General features: G+C 39.6%; 1 protein-coding gene across 5 annotated transcripts in view; it reads left to right on the forward strand.

Moving 5' to 3' along the window:
• Positions 1-17,605, forward strand: part of SCAI (suppressor of cancer cell invasion) — a 42,198-nt gene extending 24,593 nt beyond the window's left edge. For 4 of the 5 annotated variants that reach the window (XM_082775864.1, XM_082775867.1, XM_082775868.1 and 1 more), the window contains 9 exons: positions 465-566; positions 1,281-1,382; positions 1,936-2,014; positions 4,118-4,217; positions 4,685-4,766; positions 9,030-9,102; positions 10,616-10,789; positions 10,984-11,084; positions 12,199-17,605. In XM_082775864.1, the coding sequence (XP_082631990.1) occupies positions 465-566; positions 1,281-1,382; positions 1,936-2,014; positions 4,118-4,217; positions 4,685-4,766; positions 9,030-9,102; positions 10,616-10,789; positions 10,984-11,084; positions 12,199-12,348 (963 nt within the window). In that variant the 3' untranslated portion in view covers positions 12,349-17,605. The remainder of the gene's footprint in view (positions 1-464; positions 567-1,280; positions 1,383-1,935; positions 2,015-4,117; positions 4,218-4,684; positions 4,767-9,029; positions 9,103-10,615; positions 10,790-10,983; positions 11,085-12,198) is intronic. The other variant, XM_082775866.1, reaches the window with a different exon arrangement.
• The last annotated feature ends 315 nt before the right edge of the window (positions 17,606-17,920 follow it).

Below are 17,920 nucleotides of genomic sequence, written 5' to 3' on the forward strand. Positions count from 1 at the left end.
TGTTGCAACTTCAGTTGTGACAGGAAGGGATTTTCAAAAGATATTCAAGGTCTTGTGTTTTACATGATGATGATAATGAAGTTGTGCAAACATCATGACTTTTCTCTGAGCTCTTTTTTCAGGTAAGCAAGTTTTATCCAAATTACAGTCTGTGTATCTTCCAGATTTTGTCTAGATTCACAGTACATAGTAGGTTCCAGCACTTGATTTGCAAACACCTCAGGAAAGTCTAACTTGTGAAGTAGAGCCTGCATGACAGTGAACTGGCCTAGAGGACCTTTAATAAACAAACTTCGTCCTCTCTGAGCTCTTCTAAGACGTTAATGGGTCTTTAGAGATTCAGAGATGATACTGACAGAAAACAGTCTGTCTGGGATGCTGTTGAATCTGTTATCTGGATAATTGCAAAGAAAGAGACTGTTTAATTTGTGTCTGGCAGAGTAAACCATTTAACTTTTTTGCAGGTCAAGTTCAGTGAATTAACAATTGATATGTTTCGAATGCTACAAGCACTTGAAAGGGAACCAATGAATTTAGCTTCACAGATGAACAAACCTGGAATGCAAGTGAGTTCCATTTCAGTGACAAATCTGACAACAGATCTTAATAGATTAAAAAAAAAAAAAAGTTGTAATATTTCTGTACTGTCCCTGTGCACAGCAGGTTATGAAGGGTAGCTCAAAGCCTTGGAATTTAACCCAAGTAATCAATTCTTGTTGTTGTTTTCTTGGAGAAACCTCTAATAGTGTGTAAAGTATCAAAAGTGAATATTTGGGTATCATTTCACAAAAGGTTTACACTGGTATAGTTTGAGTACTGCTGAAGGGGTGTAATGGCTGTCCTTGTCCGTGTACACTCACCCATTATTTTGTTTTCTCTCTAGCAGACATGCAGCCACACAAGTTCATCAGCTTGCTAATTCCTAGGAAGTTTAAATGTTCCCTCCAGAGAAAGCACAAAAAAAACTTTATCTGTAGGCAGAATTAAATAGCTGTATTTTAATTTATTCAGGTGACATGGGGAGTGTGGTTTTTATTTTCATTCTTTTAATGGGCTATGCTTTAGAAAATAAGAAAGATCTAGATAAAATGAAGGATAATATAAAGTTCTGGTGCAAGTACTGTGCATCATACTTTACAGTGTAGTAGGAAATGCTGCACAGACGGACCATTTGTATGAAAAATACATTGAAGGTGAGCATTCTAATATAAATTTAGAGGCTTACGAAGCTGCTTTGTAAATATAAAGTTTTTGTTTTGTTTTGTTTTGTTTTTCAACAGGAGTCAACAGAGAAACCAGCCAGGCGGGAAAACCCCCATAAATATCTGCTTTATAAACCAACGTTCAGCCAGCTGTATACGTTTTTAGCAGCATCATTTAAGGTTTGTGAAAGTGGTCATTTCTGGCTGCCTGCATGCTCAGCCCTTTGCAGAAAATAGAAGTATCTCCTTCCTCATGTGGCCAGTCCATAGACAGGTGGAATATAGATTTTTTTTTACAGGTCTGTACGGGAACCTGGATGTGTTGTGCTTGTTATCCAGATGAGAAGCTAAAAGGGTCAGGGGGAAGAGGCAGATATTGCAGACCCTGCAGACCCCATGGAACTTTTGATTTCCGTTCTGTATTTGAAAATCTTTTTTTTTTTTAATATAAAATTGCTGTTTGAACCACTAATGTCAGCTTAAATGTCAATATGGAAAAAAAAAAAAGTGTTAATCTATCTCCAGTTTACATTTTTGTCTATGTACTCACCTGTTTGAAGGGGTCATGTAGTGGGGCGAGTTATATACACCTAACAATAATAGAATGAAGGGAAGCTAGAAGCAGAAGTAGCGCAATCTTAAATTATGACATTTTTACTAAGATGTTGGTGATGTATTATAATAAATTTATACATTTTCTCCCTTGCTACTGTTCTCTCTATTTGAATTTCAGGAGCTGCCTGCAAACAGTGTACTGCTGATTTATTTGTCTGCCACGGGCGTGTTCCCATCAGGTCGTTCGGATAGTGAAGGTACAATAAAGGAATGCTCCCTGTCATGAACAGGGCTTGAATTCTCTATGTGTTCCAGGACAAGTGGCCAAGAAAGATGTCACAAAGCTCCTTTTAAAAGACAAGTCAATTTTATTCTCCTGTCTACTTAGTCAGATAGTCTTTTCTTTGCACAAACAGTAGTTAATTCCATGTATTTTAGTTAGTGTTCATTAACCTGAGGCCTTTTCAGGGGACATAGATAGTTTTTGATGCATCTGAAGTATTAAAACCTTCACCAATTTTAAAGACTATATGTCTCTGTTGATGCATCCGTACAAAGTTAATAAAATAGCTAAATGGCACTTTGTGATTCTTTCAAATCTCCAGTACCATGAGAACATCTGGTCAGGAAATGGCTGGTAAAAGGGCTGAAGCATCTGCAGGGATTGTTCTATTTGTGTGTTTGTTAATGTGACAATTCAAGCCCTTCTCATGATTTTTTGACAATTCCCCTCACCTCATCCTCCTATTCTTTGCAATCTAGCAGAATATTTGGATGCAGCTGCAGTCTAAAAGTTGAAAACTGGTTGGCTGAAGCAAACACAGTCAAAAGATCTGTTTATATAATTTAAGGGAAAAAAATGTTTTTAACATCCTAAATATTGTACACGCCTCATCTGTTTGAGACTTGCATTCCTTTATAAGATGCATGCCTTGTCCATTCTCATGCATGATTTTTGAGCTCTCAAAATGTTAAAGGAAAAAAAAATCCCTGTCAACTTCTGATTGTGGCAGTGATTTTTTTTACATGCTTTTAACATTTTATTTTTTGCTATGACTTGGTGGTGGCTTCTAACTGAACTGTGTTCTTTACAGTATTACGTTCACTTCACTGCATGTATTATTTCAGCTTAGTACTTTACCATAGAGCCGTCAAGGCTCCGTTTTCTGTAAATCTGAATAGTTAGACTTTAGTTTTTATTAAATGAATCTCATTACAACTGCATTCTTTTAATAAGGTAGTGTAATCTGCAAAGACCAAAAAGTTCTACCTTATTAAAAGGGAGAGCAGCTGCAAGATGCACTGCTGATTGCCTGTAAGCAGTTTGTCAGATCACATTAAACATTTGTAACAATACTAAATTAATGTATGTTCTGCTCCTAATTTTCTATTCCCAAAGCTTCCCTTAAAATGGAAGGGTGTCTTGCATATCCAAGCCTGAAAAACAATGCATTTGGTGGCCAAATACTAGTCTTTCAACTCTGTAAATATATAACAGAATTAGGAAAACCTAATACTGTCTTTTACTAATGTTAATGATGCTTCATAACTGTATCAATTAAAGAAATACTTCTTGGTATTTCTAGTGCTTTTTTTTTTTGTAGGGTTTGGTATTTTTATTACTTTCATCTTTGCACTAAATCAAACAGATAGGCAGGTGCTCAGTTGTATAAGATTAGCAGAATCTTTCTTTAGGTTGCCTTAGGAGCACGTGTCCAGGGTGTGTGCATTTAAAAACTGTGAATTGTGTATTTGAAATCTTAAAAATAAATCTTCGCTGCAGATTTGAAACCCAGTTAAAATGTTTTGTCCTTTCTAGAAGTATTAAAAGCATATTAATTCTTTGAGCTTTTTCTTTTCCCCTTTGCAGACTTCTTACTGCAGATATTATATCCATTCTGAGAGGCAAAAGGGTTTTTGATTGATTTAGCATTAGTTTTTGGTCAGATTCTGATCCTAGAATATACTAGCTTACATAGTAATTTAACAGAGGTGTTGATTTTCCTGTATGAAACATGTAATGGGTTTTAAACTTTTTGCTATGTAGTATAATGAGAGACAGTATTTGGACCTGTTGTGCTATATTTGTGGATAAATAGTAAATTAGAAATTACGAAGTTCTGTTGTTTTCTTCTATTTGATAGATGCTGAAACTACTAAAAATGCTTACAACTGAGCTAGTAAAGTCTCCAGGTTCCTCCACCGTGTCCCTAGAGCTATAGTAGTTCAGATTCACATAGTTCTCTGGGATTTTTGGTTGCTTCTTTCCTTTCATGTATTCATTAAATCCATAACAGAGCTGACTTAACTTCTGCTAATTTTAACTTTTTTTTTTTTTTTTTTTTTTTTTCCGTGTGTAGGTCCATATGATTTTGGTGGTGTTCTGACAAATAGTAACCGGGACATTATAAATGGAGATGCTATCCACAAGCGAAACCAATCTTACAAGGAGATGCACTGGTAAGTCTCATGAATGTGACAACTGAGAAGAATTTGTCTTTAGTAGAGAAAAATACATCAAAGCCTCTTGAATTCAAACTTGTCATTGTAGAACATCATAAATATAGATTGGCTTGAATTTCAAGAATTATAAATGAATATGGAATTCTGAATGATGATTTAAGCACTGAAAATTATTACCGTGACTTAAGGTAAGTTCTTTATTATTGGAAAATGGATGATAAGTTCGGAAGAAGATAAACATCTCTTCTTGGGAAGGAGCTAATAACAAGTCTGGTAGCCCACATTACAGAGCATACCAAATTAATTCTGCAGTTACTTTCTCAGGATGCACCTGAAGATCAGGGCAAGAGGAATCTGCTTTGTTTTTATCTGGACATGGGCAGCTGCGTATCTGAGAAACTTCTGCACTGTCACAGCTTTGTAGCGATTCTAGTGCTCTGCGAAGCATCTCTTTCTCTTTTCAGTCTTCACCCTGGAGATCTCTACCCTTTCACAAGGAAGCCTCTCTTTATCATTGTGGATTCGTCAAATAGCGTCGCCTATAAGGTAAGGCTCTTGAAGGCAGCTACTGACATGATAGGATACAGTGTCAACCCCTAGTTAGCTTACACTTTTAACGGGCTATTTTTTTTAAACACTTTGTATTCAGTCTTTCTTTTCTTTTGAGGTTGTGCATGCTAGTCAGGATCTGATCCTATGAATAGGAACAAGAAGGAGAACCACATGAACAGCCGCTCATTGGAAAGTAATAAATCCTCCTGGAGGGAAAAAAGGTTCAAGATTTCCAAGATCTCTGGTGGGAGGTTTATTTTTGTTATATACCAAAGACAAATCTTGGTGCGTGTGCATGGGGGAGGGAGCTAACTAATCTGCTTTTTCTTTTTCCAGTCGTCCAGCACTCAGTTGCTTTTAACCAACAGAAACGAGTCAAAGCATTGAGCCTGATCTTTTAAAACACGGGGTGTCTGTGTCTGAAAAGTGTCTCAACCAAGGAAATAACAAGACTCAAATTAGCATCCAGTGTTACTGTAGAGTGGTATATGCTTGGACAATCAGTCTCCTTCTAGGGGGCTGTCGACTTAAAGTAGAATTACTCCATGCCAAATCACCTTTGGGAATCTGCAATTCGGGTAATAAAGAAGCAGGCATTTTCAATCTCAGTTGCCAGTTGCATCTGGATAGCATTAAGACAATTATTTAATTCCTGAATGGGATATTAAGAATATGCTGTGTCTGGGGATAGTGCCACTTCCTTATGTCTTCCTTTTTCGTAGCTCCATTATTTGCAGTGAGAAAAGCGAATGTTCACAGCTGCATTTCTGAAGAGGAATAGGGACGTCTAGTGGCCAGATGAACTTGTTCTTTGTTCAGTATCCATAGTCTGTGTCATTTGTTTTAAAGGCATGTGTTGGCTAACAAGTTACTAAATTTGTGATCAGTATAATTCAGAATCATCCAGTATTGAATCATAGAATTTTTACCCAATGGTTTTAAAAATGATGTGGCCCTCTCTGTAGGTTTTTCTGCTTGTTGTATTGTAATGCATTTCAAAGGGCTTTTTAACCACTATTGCATTTAACTTTGCTGCACTAGATATCAACACAAATCTGCTTTTTGTTAAGTTCCCTTCTCTGTTTTAGGGTGGTTTCCTTGTCTTTCTGAGAAGACGAGGATTTGGTAGGGGTTTATTTTCCTTTGCTCTTTCTTGACACTGATTCTGGTATAACAACAGGGGAATTCGGGTTTGTTTCAGGGGGAAAAGAGCAGTTTGGTTCCCCCCTTTCTCTCTAGTAGATTTGCTGAAAGTGGTCAAGTGGATCAGCTCTGGAAGAGACAGTAAGGGATTTCTGGAGATCCTTTGTTCCAATACAGCTCTAGACATAGCAGGCTTCTGTGGATAGCTTAGAGCAAAGGATCTTTTTGAGGTCATGGATTCTCACCTACAGATTTGTACCTGTTTTGAGTATAACTGCCAAGATTTTTCACTTTAGAATTCACTTTTTGTACTAAATGTTAAGCTGATAACTGAATTATCTTTAGATAGCATTTTTTTTTGGTGGGCACACAGTATGTAAAAACTTGATTCTCCAATTTTTTTACCTTGTTCTGCAGTGAACTGACCATCAGTGGTATAAAATACTCCCAGTGCTCTGCCTGTTAAGCACACAGAACAGCTGGTGTAAAAGAGGTCCTGTAGTTTCTGCCTTTATTAAGGAGCACAGAAATGTGAATAGTGTGGGTATAATTGTGAGGAATCTAAGAACAGAATGGAAAAAAAAAAAAAAGCAGGGTCCTCTATTAATATATATACATATATTTAGCATTTAAGAACCTGCACTCACCTTCACAGTCGACTGCCATTGCACCTAGGCAGATGAGTATGTGGGAATGCGTATAGGGTTTTTGGTTTGTTTCCAACTGAAGGTCAGTGACAGAGTTCTCAATATCAGTACTTCCTAGCCCTTATCTGTTGTTGTTCTGCAAATGTTTACATGCTTGGTTTCAGGTAGCCAGAATATACTGATAGTGTTGTCCTGCAAATACCCTCCGGGTGCGTTACGAGATGCTTTGTAGACTCAAGCACTGGCACAAACAAAGAGGTTCTGTGCAATTGTGTGAGAAGTTGAAGTCAGTGTACTGACTTTCTTTCCACATGGCTGCTCTGATCTTTCCTGATAGGACAGCAGCTATCCTGACATTTAAATGTCACTGCTAGCAACACCGGCAGTAACAGCAACTGCTCACACATCTTTTTCTACACCCATTTCTGATCTTCTGCGTGCATTCTCATTCTCACTGTCTTTCTCGAAGGTTTAAATGGTGATGACTGGAAGTCAGTCTTGCCAGGAAGTGATTTGCCAGTTTGCCAAATCAGCGGCACTTACTTGAATAGCTTCCTTCCCTATATATTTAGCTGAAAGTGGAAGAGAACTGCACATCAAGCATATCTATGTAAAGCTTTGAATATTTTTTACATCTCCATTTAAATATAGATGGCTGTGCTTTCGAAGGTTACCCCTGTGTATGTGGATTAAATAATATTTTAAATTCAGTATGTTCTTGTAGCTGTGGTTGTCTAAGATTATGATCTAATCCAAAGGCTTAAAGAGTACTGCTCCAGCCACTAAGAATGCGAAGTCTTTGTTGGTGATGTGATATAATACTCAGTAAAACTTACTTGTGAAATGATCTTTTTGGTGATGACAGGTAGCTCTTTTTTGGAAAGAGATGTTTATGAGATGTGAAATGTATTTTTAAAAGCAGCAGTGCTTCTTTTGGAAGACTTGAATACTGAAGTAAAAAAAAGAGTCAATTTTGAACCCCAAAAACCCCTTTTTTGAGTTGTCCATGCACTGAGGGGTAGGTTATTCCTTACCCAGAACTGCTGTTAACCTCTACCCTGCAGGGCTGTTTTTTTCCTGTTTATGTTGTGGTCATACTCTCTAAATCATGGCTCCTTTTCCTTTGCTGCATGTGTGCACACAACTCTTCTCTGTTGAAGTTAGGGGCTAGGTTGGTGGAGAGTGAATCCTGGTGTTTGCTTGGGCTGTGTCCGGGCAAGACCTGAAACAGGTACCTGGAAGCTTGAGAGTCTGATTCTCCTGGATCTACAGTTTAGGCGTAGCGACTGCATGTAAGCAATCATCTTCCAGAGAGCTGTGAGTTAGGGTAAACCAGGTAGTTTCTTCTCTTTGTAGGATGCCGTTGTTTTGTTGACTTAACCTCTTATGGGACATTTAGAGTCCAAAATGTTCTCCGATGTTGTCAATGAATAATACCCTTTCTGAGATATGAATGACCCTTGGTTTTGCTGTAGGGAGCATTTAATAGCATTGTTATGTTTACTGAGGGAGTGTATGGGAAATCTACTTTGGTCTCTACTTGGTGATACAAGATTGAATTCAACATGTGGATCTGTTCATGAATCCTAAGCATGTGTGTTGCTTGAGAGTGTGTGACCTGCCAGTGCCTATTCAGTTCAAACTGGCAATGTGGAGTGACTCCTGGAGTTTTAAACTCCTTCAGTTTTAAGAAAGCTATTGTTGACAAGAGGTATGAGAGGTAATGCAGGCAGGTTGTTTAAATGAAAAATGTTTTTTGTTTTTTGTTTTTTTTCCTTAGTAATCATTATTACCAATGAACATACCTCTTAGATACATAGTAGGACTATTACCAGGTAACTGTTGGTGAAACTAGACATGCTTCTTTTGAGGTTTCTGGAGAAATTTCTGTGCCACGGGACACTGGTGCAATATTTAAGATGCTGGTCCCAGAAATGGTTATTTTACAATACGACTTCAGTATAGCAGATGTTAAGGTCATGACCTACTTCTTTTAAAGCAAATGTATTTTAAAACTTTTCTCCATTGATCTCTTCTGTTTCATCAGAAAGAAAAGTGTAAAGAATTCACTTTGATTGGATAGTTCAGTGGGTATTGAGGAAAGACAGTAGATCTGTTTTGACCTGAAAACCAATGGCTTTCATTTTTATTGCAGAACATGGTTGGGTTTTTGTTTAGTTTCTCAAGTAATGTGTTACTACTGAAAGCCATATTTCTATGAAATCGGTGTCTGCTATCGATAGCAGTGAAATGAGAGAATTAAATATCCTTAAATGTGTAATGGGTTACATTCCTTCTGTCTGTGTTCTAGGAGTAAGTCCATTTGTCAGCCTTACTGTCAATGCTTAACTGTGTGACAGGCGTTAGCGCATCCTCTGTCATGAATAGTCTTTGTACCCTTAACCTGTTAAATATTCAAAAGCAAGCAGAGTGACAATCAATACTTCAAAATTCTTATCTGTTACAGAATTTCACAAACTTATTTGGACAACCATTGGTGTGCTTGCTTTCTCCAACAGCATATCCAAAAGCATTACAAGGTATGTGTAGTACATTGCATTTCCTAACAAGCTACAGTTGTGTCATTTGTCCATCTCAAACATATGTAGTGTAGGTTCTTCAGGAAAAGATACCCTTTTATCATTGTTTATCCCCTAAATCAGATTAACATTCTTTATGTCAATTCTATCATACTACTTTAAGTTTATGGCAAGTAGCGTACTGTAACAACAGACAGCTTCAAGTGCTAAAAGGCAAAGTTGCTCCTACACGAAGACTCGGAATACTGCCTGCTCATTGTTGGGATTCTAATTATTGTATTACTGCTTATTTATCATTGTTATTATTAGTACTTGGGGTAGTTTTATTAGTACCAGAAAGTCAGCAGAGCCAGTTAAGGTATCAGCTTTTAAATACCAGATGTAGAGCAAAATCTTCTCAGATCTGGTTCTGATTTTGGAGGGTAAGTTTAGGAAAGCTTGGATTGGTATGGCCTGAGAAGGTGGGTTTATAGTAGGAATGGGCAGCAGAACATTATGCTTTTCTGTCTTTGTGATTACTATAAAATATAAATAATTCCTAACTTCCTTATTGGAATTTGTCATGTTAAGGTTACTCTTTGTCACAAAGACAGGTATGAAGATCTACCTCAAGCCACAGAGAGAGGTGTTAAGCAAGTATTGTGATCAGATGTACAAGAAACAGAAGCTTCTCATTTGTTTTAGAACTAGTTCTGTTACTTAGCTGAAACCTGAGTAGAAAGTAAACATTGTAATAATGAATCCCGTTTAAACAGAAACTCTGAAAAACAGAGCTTAATTCTTTATTGAATACCAGATGCTTTTGTGGTGTTCACTGACCAGTCAGGAACGTCTTGCTGCAGCCCTGCAGGTGGGGCACACTGCACTACAGCGCCATGCAGAGACCTCTTAGCTGAACCTAACTGAGCCCCCGTGCCAGTGTGGCATTTTATCATGCAGGACTGTGTGCCTGTGTCCTGAAGAAGGAAGAATTGCACCAAAGCGAGTTAGTAAGCCTTGCTGAGGAAAAGCAAGGAAAAGCAAAGCTGAAGCTCCATGTTGAACTGCATGGAATAAATGGACTTTAAGATATTGTGATGCCCAACAAAAGAGTGACTGTGTAGACTTCTGGGAGGTAGTATAGGTTCAACTGTCTGGTTCTGTGAGTGGAATAAGAATGTCCATGTTTAACTAGCAATTCCTCTTAGGGTTTATAATCAGTACCTTCTATCGGTTGTTTCAGTTACAACTTGTATGTTCAAGTTGTGTGCACAAAATGATGACACAGGCTTCCTACAGTACATGGGAGAATCTCATCTTTCTTGGTGTTAATGCACATCTCCAGCGAGCCTTTATTGCTAGTCATGTGCATCACCTTGAGAACAGATCTTCCACAAAAGGAGAATATATGTAGCTAACACAACCGAGTAGTTCTGCTGTTAGAGCATTTAGTGGGTGAGTGACTCCATTCTGTGGCAGGGACCTCTTTTCTGTTTCATGTGCCAAATGTATCTCTTTGTCTATTGATTTGTAGATCAGTCTCAGCGGGGTAGCCTCTTCACACTCTTTCTGAACAATCCTTTAATGGCATTCCTATTTGTCTCTGGATTATCAAGCATGCGCAGAGGTTTGTGGGAGAAGTGTCAAGACTATCTTAGAAAAATCAATCGAGATATTGCCCAGCTGCTGACCCACTCCCGCTCCATAGGTACGTGCCTACAGATGTACAACTAAGACTTAGTGTGCTGCTTCAGGAGATGTTGGTTGTTCTTGCCCAGCCTTACCAAGGGACAGAACAGTGAATAAAGTGAATGCACAGGTATTTGTGGTGGTTTCCTGCACGTCTTTTCTTGTTTTTAAAGCCTTTCTAAATGGAGTTTTCTTTGTTGCCTTCCTTTGCAGATCAGTCCTTTCTTCAGTTCTTTGGGGATGAATTTCTTCGTTTGCTTCTAACAAGATTTATTTTCTGCTCGGCTACTATGAGGATGCACAAAATTTTCCGGGTACGCAGGGACTTCTGTCCTTTTGTGAGAGCAACAATTGATTGCATATAGAATTGCAGCTTGGAAGGGTCTTATTGCTAAGCATATCATTGTGAGTTCAGAAAGACGGCTGATTCTCACGTGCTAATGACTTCAGCTTGTATTGAATTTGTTCCTCTTTACCTCTCCAAAGGCATGAAGCCTCTGACTTGCTTCAGTCTTATTTTTCTACATAAGTAGCAGACACTTATGAGATTCACTTATGTCACTCTAAGCAGCCTTGTGTGGTAGAACAATTCCTCTTAATAATTCAAGATTATTATTTCAATGCAACTAAAAAGCTGTAAAACAAGAGTGTAAGAGGAAGAGGGGAGTAGTGGAACTTTATTGCTGGGAATGTATTTTAGCACAAATAGTTTGAAAGGTGTTTGAAGTTAGAGTAAACTAAACATGAAGATGGTATTTTCCCTCCCTGTTGGTTAGTGCTTTGCCAACAGTGAAGTCCTACTTCTGGATCTACACCATTTTCTATTTCTAATTGTTGGCATATAAACTGCCTGCTCTGTTTTAAACATTAGAGGAAAAAAAAAAAAACAAAACAAACCAACACAAAAGTCAAAACACAGGAAGGTGCAGTATTCCTCTCATCTAACTGCAGGCACCTGGTAGCTTTCCAAACCTATGTTAATCTACCTTGGCTTCCTTGGTATCAGGGAAAAGTAGGTTATCTGTGAGCGGGGATGGATTTGCCCCCCGTGTCTTAGATATTTGTTTTAGGATGAGATGAATCTCCCAGTGGAGATGCTTTTTTCAAGAAATTTCAAGAAATGAACTCCAGCCTATTACGTAAGTATATGTCAAGCCTTTTTCAATTATTATTCTATTTGCAAAGTTTCTTTGAAAATATGAATAACCATCTTTAGATGAATGGGCATTTGTATTGCCGCTACAACCATCCCTGAGTAAATAGGAAAAGAAAACTGAAAGTGGCTTTATTTCTGCTAGAATCATTTCTCTCTGTAGCATGCTAAACAGACTAGGGTATCTCTTACGTGAAACTGGCCTTTTGCAATCTTCTTCTGAAAGGCTATGAAAATAAATGAATGTCTGATTCTTTGTTTTCACTGTCATCTAGCAGGAAACACGAAATTATCCAGAATCTTATCCTCAGCTGCCAAGAGATGAGACGGTGGAGAACCCTCACCTCCAAAAGCACATTTTGGAGCTGGCTTCCATACTGGATGTTAGAAATGTTTTCATGGAAAACACTCTCGACGACTATTAAAAAAAACTGTCGTACTGCAAAGGGGTTTCCCTGGCCACAGATTTTGAATGGTGCAGTTTTCTAATGTGAAAATCATAAAAGGAAGTACTTGATTTTATTTTTAAACTTAGGACCATTATTTTAAAAAGTAACAATAAACAGCTGTTAGGTTAGCTGTTCCATTCTGTATGGGGTCAATTTTATATGCAGAAGTTTTCATGTCTTGTAAATGTTAAACTAAAGAATCACTAGAGGTTTATTTGTGGTCTTGTGGATATCAACCACATTTCCAACAGCTAATCCTAAGCATATACGTATTATTGGTTACCTTTAGCCCACATTTGTGGAAATTCTTTATTTTTATACAAATTTTAAAAAATTGGAAAAAATCAATAGAAAAAAAAAAAACAAACACAACACAATATTTTATCCCCAAAGAGTCTGGATCTGAAATGGCAAAGGTGGAACAACACAGTGCAAACCAACAATAGCAATAATACAGAGTCCTTCATAACAAATATATTTTTTCAGTCTTAGGCGAGTAAGTAGACAAAACTGTGGAAGATTAGGTAGTATTTGGATGCAGCAGGTTTGAAATTAAGTTGTAAAGAAATTAATGCTCCCTTTAAATTTGACACAGCAATTTATATATAAATTTATACTGCTGACCAATTTCCACTCTGCCTGGCTGGGTAGGTGGTTAGCAGGTTAATAAATTAGAAACTAAGAAAGCTAGCCCCCTTCTCTCAGTGTAATAAGGATCATCTTGCCATTTGTATTGCTGCCATGATTTTCTAGGAGAGGGCATTCTTCATTTTGAAATACTAGACAGAGATCTTTAAATTTTCAGCAGGTGTGGTCCCCTATTTTCTCTGTGTGTATGAAATGCGAGGCTCCCACAGTGTCACTAGTCCCTGGTTGGAGTTGAAAGAATGCCCCACAAAGCACTGAATACAAACAGTCCCTTCCTGTCACTCGTTTATCAGACCAGTCTGTGCTGGATCCCAGTGCCCAAGGAGAGATGCTGGTGCTCCTCTTGCAGGTTGAAGAAAGCGGGTGCTGCCATAAAGCCCTGTTAGTGTTTTGAGTGCCCAGCATTGCATCTCGGTCCTTTGTTTGAACCAGTAAAACTGGGGGGCTGTGGTTATGTTTGGCAGAACTATGGGCTCCCTCAGACATGGTATGTGAGGGAGTACAGTGGCCTTTGCAAAGGCACTTGCTGGAGAAGGCTGCTCTGACTGCTGGGAAAGGTTACTGCCTGCCTCATTTGGACTGTACCGCCTTCTTTGCAAAGCTAGAGCACCTCCTGCAACTCCTGACAGTGAAAGCATGATCAGAGGGAAGGAAATGAAAATATTTTAATTAAATAAGCCAATGTTTGCTGTTCCATATACTAGAAAGGCAGTGAAAGAACAAGTCTGATCGGTTCTTTTAATGTTGAACCCCAGCCAGGCCTCCATTTTTGTTGGGGAAAAAAAAAAAAAAAAGGTGACTACCATAGTTACTACAGTAGACCTGTTTGTAGTGCTGTCATACAAAGTGTGATCTACTCAGCTGGAATAGTGCAGGGCAGCACATCAGCACTGATACGCCCTCATTCAGCTGAAGAGAGCACAGTATGGTATAGCAGGAATTGCTGGAGTGTAGGTGGGAAGTTTGTATGAGGGTTCTCTGTATCTGGGCTGTAGCTGATGCAACCCATTCTTTGCTTTCCCAAGTGTTAAAAAAGAAAAAATGTGTTTGTTCTAAGCAGTCTTGAAGCTATTATGTTGCCCCCACCATCACTTGGTGCTGCTCTTCTTGGACTATGGCAGGACTTTGTTACATGGAATGTGGAGTTTATTTTAAAGAGTGTGTGTCTGTGTGTGTGCATGTGTATTCTAGGCGTTTGTGTGTATATGTACAATACGCATACATCTACTGGCTGGTGTAAATTGTAAATATGTATATATGTATAGGTACTTGTATATGTATTAAAAAGTATGAAACAGTACAATGTCTATATACAAAATTTATATATACACACATACGCCATTCTGGGTGCATTCCACAAAGTATACCGGATCATTTGTGGTTGTAGTAAAGGTAATTGCTCTTCTGCCATTGTAATTCTCTGTTTTCATGGACTTGCACTTGGTCCTTGAAGTAATTCAGATCTGATTTCAGGTACAGGAGGCCTCAGTTAGCCAGGGGGGAATGAGTACTCCTGTACGTATGACAGTGATTAGATTCATAGATTCTTAACTGTGAAGCTGATGATCTTGCCTTTTCTCCTGGTAGGAGGTCCCCAGATATTAAAATGTGGGATTGTATGGGGAAGCTGAAAATAGTGAAAGCCTTTAATGCAGCAGCAAGGGATAGATACGCATTATCTGTTACCCCGTCTGCTGTTCCTCCTCCAGCAGTGTTCAGCTTGCACGGGAGAGGGGAATTCAGGTTTCCCCAGCTCGCTCCCTTCCAGTCAAATGCTTTTGTTTTGCTTTAGCTCTTGCTTTTATGAAGCTGTTCTCGTTTTGGCTCCGTGTATCTGGACAATAGTATGCTAATTCTAAGCATGGGCGTGATGATTCCATCAGCGTGGGCTGGTGACCCTCTGTGGGATGTTGTTACCTGACTGGGGAAGCCTTGGCAGACTGCGAGTCTTCACTTCAGCTGGGCTGAAGCAAGGAGTCCTTGCTTGTGATCTGGGAGGCTTCTAATCCACTGTTCAGCCCTGAGAAGAGGTTTTGTTTGCTTGTTACCAACGTAGATCTAATCAGAGGAGAATGCACTTTAAAAAAACAAAAACAAAACAACAAAGCAAAGATTAAGAAGAAGCTAGAATACATGAGGAGAATTTAAGGCTTTTGAAATGAGTTCAGAAGTTGAACTTCTTAACAGTATTGACTGTCCAAGTCAAAAATTCATTCTGGAAGTCCCTCTTTCTCTTCTTACCTCCTGACCTTTGCTTCAGAAGGTTTGCTGCTGACAAGAGTATTCAGAGATACTGATTTTACTCCTGTTGTGTTAATAGGAGTACTTTTTCTTTGTAAGAAAAAGGCTGATACCTTCTGTCTGCTCTAGTTGTAGATAGGATGAGTATCTAATCTTGGATTTTGAGCCAGCCCCCTCCCTTCTGGCCCAAAACAACTGCTTTCAAGATGAAAATATTGCTATTTTCCCTCCTTGTCTTGTTTGAACTTACTAAGTCATTCTAAACTTGTGCTACCGTGTGCTGTGTGCCGTGGTTGTAGGTACCTTCTCTATGTATGCTTGTATGTACTGAAGAAAAAATTGGTTTGTGTATCTAGCAGTCCTCATTGGAAGCGAAGGAAAGACTGAACCATTTTTAAGTGAGAACAGATCCTTTTCTTCTCAGGCCTAATGCCTTCCCTCTTGTCTCATTAACCCTTTCTTCACATATAACTACATTGCATATGTTAGTGGATAAGACTAGTCACCACCAAGCAATACTGAACTAAAAGGGTCAATTTTGTATGTAATATACTAAGAGAGGAAAATGTGAGCTGTACTGAATGTCTCTGTCAGACTACTTCTGCCTAGCTCCCGGCTTACTGCATGTGATACGTTCAAATTAATCCTACTTCCACAGGAGGCACCTCTATTCCTACTCCTCTGTTCAAACTGGCTTTACAACATCTAGGTTAGTGTTGCTGCCTTCTGTTTCTTCCCTGTCTGACTTCCCAGAATAACGGTGAGAGGGGAAGAGAGGGTCATGAATCGTTACAGCTCTGTGTTTAACTACTCTTGGGATGTCATGCATCATTTTCTCCATGCATAGCTAAATGGAGCACTACCTTCTGCGGGCTGTGTGAACTGGAGTTGCTTCCCGGAGTGCTTTCTTGAAAAGTTTCAGGACTTTGTTTGCATAATTTGTCAAAACAGTAGCTGTAAGGTCGTGACTTTATTAAAACTCTCAAGACAGGGAGATGTGCAGAGATGTCTTTTAAAGACCGTATGAAATAGATGAGGAAAGGGAATTAGACTTAAGGTAATCATCTTCAAAAGCTACAACTTCAGTAGCTTTGGTCAGGCTTCCCTTCTAAGGATGGAAGTATTGCTCCATCATTCATCCACAGGCATGCTGTTGTGAAGTGCCTCCCCCTGCTTTGCCTTCTTCCTTGCGCTGTAACTCCACGCTATGCCTGAAATCTGCTTTTTCCTGAAAGCTAAAAAAAAAAAAAAAAAAAAAAGCTTGGAATCTGTCTAAACAACTTTTTTTCCCCCCTCTCTTGAGGCTTCTTTTGTAAGATCTTTAGCTACATTAGATTCTTCAGTAGATGCTCTTACTACAGATCACTGATGAGGCAGTGGCACAGCCCTCGCTTAGTCCTGCCCGTTCCAGGCCCAGAGGCTGCTTGGGTGCGAGCAGCTGATCTGCGATGGCTGCTGCAGTTCTGTGACTGAGGGAGCTCCGCAGGTGGTGCCAGTAAGGGAATCTGACCAGCAAGGGAAAAAGCTAACGTACGCAGCTGGAAGCTCTCCCTGCTGACGTTAGCCTGGTGTCAGCCTCAGTGTGAGGGAAACTGGTGCAGAGGATGGGGCAAAAATCTGTGGAGTAGAGAAAACATATTCCTGAGATGGCTCCTGTGTTTTCTAGTATCTTTGACTTCTAGAGCAACTTTGGTACCGTGACCAAATCTATTGTAAGTGGTTCCAAGATTTGGATGTCTACAAATAGTACCAGGAAGGAATACATCAAACAAATGTCTGCTTTATATTCAAGAATGAAAGTAAAGCTACTTTTTTTTACTTTTTTTTTTTTACTTTTTTATTATTAATTATTATTATTATTATTTTTTTTTTTTTTACCACCAAACCATTCCTCTACTGAGACAGAAAAGACTGAGTTTGAGATTTCTGCATTTGACAGATATTTTGGAAAATGAAGGACTGTCTCTGCATTCCGATTGCTGCATTAACGAGCCAGCTGCCCTGAGCATGCATAGGTGTTTCTCTTAAAGATCCTGGTTTCATGTTTAGAGCAGATTTCAACTGCTACGTGCTGGTCCCAAGGCGTTCGTTAGCTATTTAGATCTTTCTGGATCTAACAGCAGCTCTTTGTTCAAGAATAAAAGCCTGGTTTGAATATCTGCCCCCTTGCCTTCGCGGATTTCTTTTGGCATGTGTTTTGTTCTCAGTTCCCAGCGGTAACCCAGGGCTGAGGGGCAGCATCCTGCAGCCCCGGGCTGAGCCGGGACAAGGGGGGCGGGCGGGGAGGGGGGCGCGGGGCTCGGCCGGGGCAGGACCAACGAGGGGGAGGAGGAGGAGGAGGAGGAAGCGGGGGGGGGGGGGGCTGTGCCTCGGCCAGAGTGATTGTGTAGTGATTGGTTTACAGGTGTTTTACAGCCGTGTGCCTGTGTATCGTATTTTGGTAACAAAGCAGATTATTTTACTTTAAAAGTACAAAGATCTATAAATAAACTTTCTTTTGGAGCAAACAGCCGTTCTGTGCCAGGGCTCTGTAACTCGCCGAAGCGCTGCGTGACGGCAGCCTGCTGCCCAAGGGAGGAGCCGGGCGGGGCTGCGGGCAGGGCCGGGCAGGAAGCGGCGGGGAGCGCTCGGGGGGGATCGGGGCCGGGGCCGGGACCGG

Source organism: Aythya marila, assembly GCF_965140915.1.
Source record: "Aythya marila genome assembly, chromosome: 19".
Lineage (NCBI taxonomy): Eukaryota > Metazoa > Chordata > Aves > Anseriformes > Anatidae > Aythya > Aythya marila.